The sequence below is a fragment of the Osmerus eperlanus genome, chromosome 16 (genome assembly GCF_963692335.1).
Source record: "Osmerus eperlanus chromosome 16, fOsmEpe2.1, whole genome shotgun sequence".
NCBI classification, from domain to species: Eukaryota; Metazoa; Chordata; class Actinopteri; order Osmeriformes; family Osmeridae; genus Osmerus; species Osmerus eperlanus.
Window position 1 is genome coordinate 13,417,348 of NC_085033.1, and position 10,404 is coordinate 13,427,751.

The 10,404-nt window shown below is 44.7% G+C and overlaps 1 protein-coding gene across 3 annotated transcripts in view; it reads left to right on the plus strand.

Moving 5' to 3' along the window:
• Positions 1–10,110, plus strand: part of adcy8 (adenylate cyclase 8 (brain)) — a 48,390-nt gene extending 38,280 nt beyond the window's left edge. Inside the window, exons 14-18 of one of the 3 annotated variants that reach the window (XM_062481192.1) lie at positions 1,957–2,115; positions 5,177–5,323; positions 6,679–6,771; positions 8,046–8,160; positions 9,220–10,110. In XM_062481192.1, the coding sequence (XP_062337176.1) occupies positions 1,957–2,115; positions 5,177–5,323; positions 6,679–6,771; positions 8,046–8,160; positions 9,220–9,722 (1,017 nt within the window). In that variant the 3' untranslated portion in view covers positions 9,723–10,110. The remainder of the gene's footprint in view (positions 1–1,956; positions 2,116–5,176; positions 5,324–6,678; positions 6,772–8,045; positions 8,161–9,219) is intronic. The other 2 variants (XM_062481193.1, XM_062481194.1) reach the window with 2 other exon arrangements.
• The last annotated feature ends 294 nt before the right edge of the window (positions 10,111–10,404 follow it).

The window sequence follows — 10,404 nt, forward strand, 5'->3', positions numbered from 1 at the left end:
ATGTCTCGGTTCTGGAGTCTGGTTTTGATTCATTAAACATCTAGTCAGTAGACAAAACAATTGTTGTGTTTTTGTCGTAAATCTCTCACGCAAAAAGAATCCATGTGCCCATCATAGCCGTACTGTAGTGTACTGTAGTGTACTGTAGTGTAGTGTACTGTAGTGAAGTGTAGTGTAGTGTACTGTACTGTACTGTACTGTACTGTATTGTATTGTAGTGTACTGTACTGTGGTGTAGTGTAGTGTAGTGTACTGTACTGTACTGTACTGTAGTGTGGTGTAGTGTAGTGTAGTGTACTGTAGTGTACTGTAGTGTAGTGTACTGTAGTGTACTGTAGTGTAGTGAAGGAGATTCTGTGCACGATTTCTCTGGATTTGCCGCCTTTCAGAGCCACAGGTTTTCTTTTTCTCATCACCATAGCAACAAGGCCTCTTATTTATGACAATAATGCATTTGATGTGTATGATCGTGACTGACCATGCTCGTGAGAGTGTTCTTGCTTTGAGTGCGTCAACCAACAACCTTGACATTTTGCCTGCTGTCAGGTTGTGTGTGTGCGTGTGCGCGCCATGGAAGGGAGTAAATCTTGTCTGTGTGTGTGGTTGAATGTGCGGGTGTTTGTGTATTTTGTTGTGTGTTGTCTTGCAACTTAAACTTGTATTTTGGAGCGAGAAAAAAACAACATTATTAATAGGCTGTACTGTTTCTGCAAGATTAATTGGCATTCATGCCAGATTCCCCTTTGCTTGACTATCATTGTGTTGTTAATGTGCCAGTTACTGGTAAGTCAATTCCATAGACGTTGAACGCCAAATTAGAGTGCTGTTGATACTAGCACTGGTTTGAAGTACAGCTTTTCTGGACTTGGGTGGTTCAACTGTTTGTCTAAGACACTCTATTGATTCTTAGTAACATGGGTGCACAATGAACTGAGAGAATTCCGGTTTATCTGCCTGAGGTAGCATTTAGATGCAATGACAGTTGGACACAGAGAGAACATTTTTCACATCTGGATTCACGCATGTTTTCAAAAAACCAACTTGTTTCTTCGCGGCTATAGAAAGTAATCGAACAAAGATGTCAAGTTTGCTCTGCAGTGATGTAGGTGTAAAAAGATTTTATATGTAATCATTGTCTCTGCCGTAATTTCCAGCTCAAAGGATTAAAAGTAGTTAAAAAAAGAAAGAAAGAAAGAAACGAATTAGCAGCCATTAGTGAAAGCCTCCTGAGATGATTGTTTATTCCTAATGGGGGTTTCTACATTACTTTGGGGCCTTGTATTCCAGTGGCCAGCATCTCATCATCTTAATGCTGATTCAGCCTCTGGGATTTGCATTCTTAATTAGGAAACTAGCAAATTAGATTGAAGTGCCATATTCACTAGCATTATTTGGGCCTAATTGATACCAAGATTAATGGTGAAACTATTGCTCAGCGGTTATGGCCTCTGATGGTTTGGAAGCCAAATTGAGTGCTTGGAAATTAATTTTCAATATCCGCGTTCTGAATAATAAAAAGTTTTTCCATCCAATTTAATAGCTTAGATTTATGTTTGTCACACATGTATGCAAATTACACTGTGTTAATTGTTCATCCAGAAAAGCAATTAGTGTTCCTCGTCAGAACTCTGTTTTTTCATACTGTTGTTTATTCCCCCTCAACAAATCAAATGATTCTCAAAGTTTTCAGTTCATTAGACATATAAGCACCTGGTTAACGATGGAATTCCTGGTTGACCTAATGCCATTTCAAAAGGGGCGGAGACAAAAATAATAATGTGTTTTATTTGTAAATGCGCCTTTCTAGCACTCAAAGCGCTAAGCTGTAATGTTTTAAGCTAAGCCGTATTAACTGCTGTAACTCTTTGAGGTGCGTCCCTCAGCCAATCACAGCGTGTCTGCTGTCTCTGTGCATCCCTCAGCCAATCACAGTGTGCTGTCTCCGTGTCCCCCCAGCTGGAGTACACGGCTCGACTGGACTTCCTGTGGCGCGTCCAGGCCAAGGAGGAGATCAACGAGATGAAGGAGCTGAGGGAACACAACGAGAACATGCTCCGGAACATTCTGCCCAGTCACGTTGCCCGACACTTCCTGGAAAAGGATCGGGATAACGAGGTTTGAGATGCCTTTTTTCCTTTGGCAGAGTCTGAAAATGTTTCCTACTACATGTGCTGTACTTTCCATGCCTCCTGAGAGCTGCTCTGTTTTGAAATGTAAACAGCGACCGTATAAGTCAAGCGCTCAAGCCATGTGGTGGTCGAGGAGTATACAGAAACTTGCCGTCTGTGCTCATAAGAAGACCGTGACCTTGACAGTGAGCTCTTAAGAGACGTGTGTGTCTGTTGATTTCTTGAAGCCCCTCAGATAAAGCTGTAGTATTTATTTACTTATTGACATCGAACTGTTGTTGTTGGGGAGGGGGGGGGGGACACAAACGCATTCAACGTACTATTTTGCTGGATTCGTTGTTTGTTTTGTCAAAGACACACTGTTCTTCATACATGCGCTTCATCCACTCAAAACGATGTGTTAGATGCCCTTTTGACTGGAAAAGAACCACAATTACCCCCCTGTTTCATAAAGCTCTGTGTTCCAGCCACAAAGGGATCTGTAATTGCTTTTCCAACAATTTCAAAGAGAAACCAGGAAGAGAGGGTAGAACATAACCATCTGCATTCATGGTGTGCAGAGAGAGGAAAACCAGTCATATGGAAAACTTTGTAAAACAGGATGAGTTTTAGTAATCTTTTTGTATTTACTTTGCATGCATGCGGTTTAATTTGATTATAATAACATGTTGTCAGACAGAAGAACTGAACACGTCAGTCGACTTTCTGTCACTGTCTATTAGTCACTTTAAATGTTGTGAACGAAATGAAACTTTGCTAGGAACTTTTTATCTTTTTTTTCTTCATCCCTCGCAATCTTTTCCCAAGTACTTGCTTTTATACAACCCAGTGTTGAACCCAATGATGTATCCATTGGACTCGCATTTCACCCATCCATTTCAGCCACCCTTTATTCATCCATCCAGCCATTCATTAATTTCCCGATGCTTCTGTGCTGTTGAAAGTGTTAATGCCAAACTCTTGACTCCCCTAGCCTCTGGGCATGTTTGACATCCAAAGTGTGGGAAAATAAACCCACTGATTAATAATGGAGACAGTGATTAGGGCTTAGGCAATCCTAATGGATGCATTTTTAATCGCGCCATTTTAATTAGGAAAAGGCATGGGAGCAGACTGATATCTATGCCGGGCTCATAACATCCATAATTCATAGGTTAGTCACCATTGTTCGAGGGGCGCTGGAAGACTCAAGGAGTCGATAATGAGGAGTCGCACGAGGACAGTCGTGGACAAAAGGCTTGTCGTTGACCCTCCGCAGTGACTGTCCACTGCCAGCTCAGGCCATGTCTCATTCACTGGGTCCCAGGAAGACGTCGATTCAGAGTGAACCAACGGGGTTTAGAGACAGGGATTTTGGTGAAAGGTGCCTGAGATAAGGCCAGTACGTAACTGACTCTGGTACGGACCTTTTCGCTTTTCACTCGAGTGATCGTTCAAAAGGGCTCTTGTACTGTAGCTTTGTGTTTTTACTGTACTTAGCTGATGATTAAGTACCTACAGCATGATAATACATCTGGGTTATATATCTATTTCAGCCATTTGGCATAATGAGTTAATTTGTTAGTATTGATTGAGTAGTGATGAAGAGCTCAATAGGAAGATTGCTACAGAGAAACCACAAAGAAAGTGGTTGAACGGTTTGCATGTAGATCAATTAATCAGAAGTTTGGAAAATCTGTTCACAAGAGCAAAGGGCAGCAACTGAATGATTGTTGCCAGGCTGCCAACAAGCCTTTTCCCAGATATACATCCGTTACTTCTGTTGAATTATTAAACAAGTTTGGAAGTTTGAACCATCGCCTAACACATGAATAACCAATGAAGGTAGCGTTACTTAAGCCACTGTGAATTCCAAGCTGCTGTTTTAATCAGCTCTCTCCAGACCTGAGAGGCTGCTTCTGCCCACGAGCACAAGACAACACTGCCCCCTAGTGGTAAAGATGTTTCTAATGAAACTGCAGCACTCTCTCTCTCTGCTAGTCGCTGTTCTGCCATGGGGACAGTTAGGACGGGGAGGTGTGAAGCTGTGATCAACAAGCCCTTAGCACCCTTAACTGGATGTCCCCCCCCTCTACAGTCACTAACTTAACACAACTCACGTCAGTGGAATGCACCCTACACACACTGCATAAACCCCTACGCAACATAAATCAACCAAAACGGCGCTAGGATACATCGTCTGCTTAATGCTGCACAACCCCCCCCCCCCCCAAAGAAAACCGTCTTCTGATGTCGTTCAGATGATTGATGTCGTTCAGATGATTGATGTCGTTCAGATGATTGATGTCGTTCAGATGATTGATGTCGTTCAGATGATTGATGTCGTTCAGATGATTGATGTCGTTCAGATGATTGATGTCGTTCAGATGTTTGATGTCGTTCAGATGATTGATGTCGTTCAGATGATTGATGTCGTTCAGATGTTTGATGTCGTTCAGATGATTGATGTCGTTCAGATGTTTGATGTCGTTCAGATGATTGATGTCGTTCAGATGTTTGATGTCGTTCAGATGATTGATGTCGTTCAGATGTTTGATGTCGTTCAGATGATTGATGTCGTTCAGATGTTTGATGTCGTTCAGATGTTTGATGTCGTTCAGATGATTGATGTCGTTCAGATGTTTGATGTCGTTCAGATGTTTGATGTCGTTCAGATGATTGATGTCGTTCAGATGATTGATGTCGTTCAGATGATTGATGTCGTTCAGATGATTGATGTCGTTCAGATGTTTGATGTCGTTCAGATGATTGATGTCGTTCAGATGATTGATGTCGTTCAGATGTTTGATGTCGTTCAGATGATTGATGTCGTTCAGATGTTTGATGTCGTTCAGATGTTTGATGTCGTTCAGATGTTTGATGTCGTTCAGATGTTTGATGTCGTTCAGATGTTTGATGTCGTTCAGATGTTTGATGTCGTTCAGATGTTTGATGTCGTTCAGATGTTTGATGTCGTTCAGATGTTTGATGTCGTTCAGATGTTTGATGTCGTTCAGATGTTTGAGTGTGTATCTCCGAGCTCAGCGCCGTGTTCCTTGTTCCTCCAGGAGCTGTACTCTCAGTCGTACGACGCCGTGGGCGTGATGTTCGCATCCATCCCGGGGTTCGCTGACTTCTACTCTCAGACGGAGATGAACAACCAGGGGGTGGAGTGTCTCAGGCTCCTGAACGAGATCATCGCAGACTTTGACGAGGTGAGAAGCACCGTATTCTACTGCCGATCACTGTTACCGGTGTGATGGGAGTAGCTCGGCGGTTAAGCATTTTCATGCATTTCATCTAGAGGTGCCAGGTTCCAATCCCCTTCCCCCCGCCTTTGTGTTGCTTCCGATAGAAGTTCCTGCTCAATGATTACATGACAATGATGACATCCGTACCAATGGCGACCATTGGCTTCCTGCTTTTGCAAATTCTGACACACCTAAAACACTTATTTGACACACATTCTGCATATTTACAAACTGTGCAGCAAATACAAAGTGCAGATGTTGTAAAGTGTTGTGAAATGTCAAATGTAGAAAGCGTCTGAAGGGACATTGTTTTCAACCACAAAACAAATTCTGGTCATTTAGATGCTATTATTATTATTGAAGTATTAATATCAGTGCTTGTGTAGCTGTTTGTCGTAGCTCAGTGAATGCTTTAGGAGTTCCTGTGAATCATGACAGATGTGCATTGTCACATCTTCTCCAACAAACACTTTATCTTTTGCACTGGAATGGATATCAAATCATCTGTGATTGATGACGGTGCTTAGCAGGACACAGTCTGATATCCCTCTTATATTACGTGTTCGTACTCCCATACAACATGGCCATGGATCCGTTTTTGCCAATTTATCTCTTCTTTAACATAAAAAAAGAAAGAAAAATGGCCCCACGAGAGTGATAAATATTTGATTAAAATATTCAAATTTGAATTTGACCTTCTCACAAAGAACCAGACGGCAAACAATTATGTTCTCAAGATAGTAACCACATTACCTTTGTGTGGGTAGAGAGAGTAATCTGTGGTCTATGTTCCTGGAATAGTGTTATTCAGAGACATTGTCAATGTCACCAAAGCAGGCCAGACCCAGACACACTGCAGATGGGCTTTGAGATAGTGGCTGTGGGCAGAACGGCTCACTTTCCTCAAACGCTTCTTCTGGATAGGAATAGACATGCCTTTTCCTGTCCTGGAAAAGGCTTGTCGACACGTATGGCTATATTTGTGGTCGTCTAGACTGATACTGTAGCAAAGCACACCATGACCTTGTGCTTTGTATGAAGGGCTACACTTTGATAGGACAGTAAATGTGGTTGAGACTGGATTTTCTGTTCACCCAAAAATGTGCCTGTTTAAATATTTACTTCTATTACTTTGTTACAACTGCTTTTGATTAGCACAGGCTATATACAATTAATTATGTGGAACCCCACACTATTATTGAATATTAATTATTTAATTAAATTAAATAATTAATGTAATATTAATTATTAATAATAAAGTATTTCCTGGTATGTTGAGGTAACAAAGCTGTGTTTTGTGTTTCCTTCTCTCTCTGAAGCTGCTTGGAGAGGAACGCTTCCAGGACATTGAGAAGATCAAGACCATCGGCAGCACCTATATGGCAGTGTCCGGCCTGTCCCCGGAGAAACAGGTAGGCAGGCAGCAGGTACATGGCAGTGTCCGGCCTGTCACCAGAGAAACAGGTAGGCAGGCGGCAGGTACATGGCAGTGTCTGGCCTGTCACCAGAGAAACAGGTAGGCAGGCGGCACGCCACCCCGGTAGCTCACTGGATAACCACTCATACTGCACAGGCTGAGACCTTACCTCTGCTGCCTGGGTTTGAATCCACCCTGGGCCATGTCTTCCCCTCTCTCTCTCCTGCCTTTCCTGTCACGCTTAATTATCCCTGTCCAGTGAAGCACCAAACGTCAGAAAATATATATTTAAAAAGCTTTTTTTATTTTTTATTAGTCAATATCTTAATAATTGATGCAATTTACATTTGTTTAATAAAAAGCCAAGCGTGACCATTGTAATGGCAGAAATTCAAGCGGCACTGTGTAGATTTGAATAGTCAAGAGATGGCGGTTACAATAAATTTATTTTGCTTATACAGATCATGATTTAACAAAGTACTTTGTGATCAGTCATAACGAAGGAGGTGCTAGCCACAGGTCGTTCGCCAGAGTGATACAGAACAACCCCAAAACCCTGCCTTATATAAACTTTAGATCAAATGGTTTTTCTGAACTCTGTGATTGGTCAGCACTGCTCAGTGACAGTTAAGACAATATAACCCCCCAGGTCAAGTGACCAAAGTCTTTTGATGTCACGGCTCTTTCTCTAAATGAGGACAGTAAAGATACCCTTAATGAAACACAAACAGGACACAGGACACAATCTCCTCGGCCAAAAGGTCAGGGCTGCTAGATCAACTGACCCATCTCCCTTTAGGCCACAGAACTCAAACATCCCCCAACCTCCGTGCCCCTAGCTTCTCAATCAGGCATCATAACCCAACACCATAAATACCTTAAGACCAACTGCAACATCCATTTGTTTAAACACAACCTCAGTCTATTAAAAATACATTCTTATTAACTATATAAAAAAATGCCATCACAACCATATAACATAATACAACCCGTAACAGATTTCCGACTCATCTGAATACATCGATATTGAAAGTAAAGTCCTGCATGCAGTCTGGCAAGCAATCACTGTTTGACTGTATTATTTCGCAGGCGTCCATCATCTCCGTACCCTCAGATGGTGTAGTAGCTAGGGGTTGCCATGACAACGGCCCTCGCATCCTGTTGTCGTTCTGGGGGACTTGATTCCATGTTGCTCGTTGACGTCAACCTGGTTTAGTCCTCTGTGGTGGTGGCTTATAACTGTCATCCTCTCGTCCTCTCGTCCCACAGCAGTGTGAGGACAAATGGGGACACCTGTGTGCCCTGGCTGACTTCGCCATCGCCCTCAACGAGAGCATCCAGGAGATCAACAAGCACTCCTTCAACAACTTTGAACTACGGATCGGTAAGACCTCTCCACCCTCAGGCCTCATCGAGAAACTGATACTTCAAAACCACATGCATTCCAGCTGCTTTTACATTTACATTTAGTCATTTCGCAGACGCTCTTATCCAGAGCGACTTACAGTAAGTACAGGGAACCTAGTTCACCACTAGGTGGAGCCACAGAAATCCCTCCGTGCCGGTCATACCCTTTCCCTCCGTGAAACACTTCACATTTACATTCGATTCATTTAGCAGGTGCCTTCATCCAAAGCAACATGCACGCAGATAATACAGAAATAACATCAAGGATCAGAAGGGCACAGTTTTAAGAGTTTTAAGAGTTTTTCCATGGTTAGAGCCAAGTAGCAGTCTGCACCAGACAGCGCAACAAAAACATCACAACTACTTCCTGACTTAAGTCTGATAACAGAACAAAAATGTACATTTACATTTAGCAGACGCTCTTATCCAGAGTGACTTACAGTAAGTACAGGGACATTCCCCCCGAGGCAAGTAGGGTGAAGTGCCTTGCCCAAGGACACAACGTCATGTTGATTCAACCAGGGGTTGATTTCCTTCTCATTAATAGCCTGATTCCCTAACCGCTCAGCCATCAGACTCCCGTCATCACAACACACCCTTTGACCCCTCTCCTGCCTCCCTGTCCACAGGCATGGCCCACGGCTCACCCTTGACCCCTCTCCTGCCTCCCTGTCCACAGGCATGGCCCACGGCTCACCCTTTGACCCCTCTCCTGCCTCCCTGTCCACAGGCATGGCCCACGGCTCACCCTTTGACCCCTCTCCTGCCTCCCTGTCCACAGGCATGGCCCACGGCTCACCCTTTGACCCCTCTCCTGCCTCCCTGTCCACAGGCATGGCCCACGGCTCACCCTTTGACCCCTCTCCTGCCTCCCTGTCCACAGGCATGGCCCACGGCTCACCCTTTGACCCCTCTCCTGCCTCCCTGTCCACAGGCATGGCCCACGGCTCACCCTTTGACCCCTCTCCTGCCTCCCTGTCCACAGGCATGGCCCACGGCTCACCCTTTGACCCCTCTCCTGCCTCCCTGTCCACAGGCATGGCCCACGGCTCGGTGGTTGCCGGGGTGATCGGCGCCAAGAAGCCGCAGTACGACATCTGGGGGAAGACGGTGAACTTGTCGAGCCGCATGGACAGCACGGGCGTGAGCGGCAAGATCCAGGTGCCCGAGGACACCTACCTGATCCTGAAGGAGCGCGGCTTCGCCTTCGAGTACCGCGGCGAGATCTACGTCAAAGGCATCAGCGAGCAGGAGGGCAAGATCCGCACCCACTACCTGCTGGGACGCGTGCAGCCCAACCCGCTCATCATGCAGCCGCGCAAGCTCACGGGCCAGTACTCGCTGGCCGCTGTGGTGCTGGGCCTGGTCCAGTCGCTCAACCGGCAGAAGCAGAAGCAGATCCTGAACGACAACAACAACTCGGGCATCATGAAGGGGCACCACCCCTACAACAGGAGGACGTTGCTGGCCCCCGGGGGGTCCGAGGCGGTGGGGGGCCACCTCGCCGAAGTGGCGGACAAGACTGAAGCCCTGAAGTAGCCTCCCTCCCCCCCTCCCTCCCTCTCTTCCTCCCTGCCTCTCTCCCTCCAACAGGGCAAGGAGGGAGGGGCGTTCTGCGTTCGGTTTTCCTCCACCCTCATCCATCGCGACGTCCATTGGTTGGTCAGATCCATCCGTCCGGCTCTCCACCGTCCTGCCTGTCGTGTGTGCCCCTCGTCCTGCCTCCCGTCCTCCGCCCCACCCCGTCCCCCGTACATTCGCCTGGTGTCAATGTTTCTTTTTTGTATTTCTTTTTGTATAAGAGAACACAATAAAAGGGGTTTAATTTTTTATAGATGGTTGCGTGTACAGTTGCTTTTGTTTTTTTATGTCGTTATATGATTCGTTTGTTAAGAATGACTGATTGAGGGAGATTAAATCAAGCAGTATTTCAAATCTGTATCACAGTCTGGTTGACTTAATCAGTAAATTATTCATACACAATTACTTAACCATACAGAATATAATTATACATTATTATAATTAAACAAAATTAAATATGTATTCTGGCCCTACAGCCTGGTTTGTCTCACACACCTGCCTGCAGAGTTCACTGTGAGGCCTTGATTCAAGCTTGTTCAGTTAATACTAGATTTTATCTTAAATGATCAAAAAAATATCTCAAACTATGAAGGCACAGGTATTTTTTTGCATGGTTCTCTGAGAATGGTCACTAGACCAA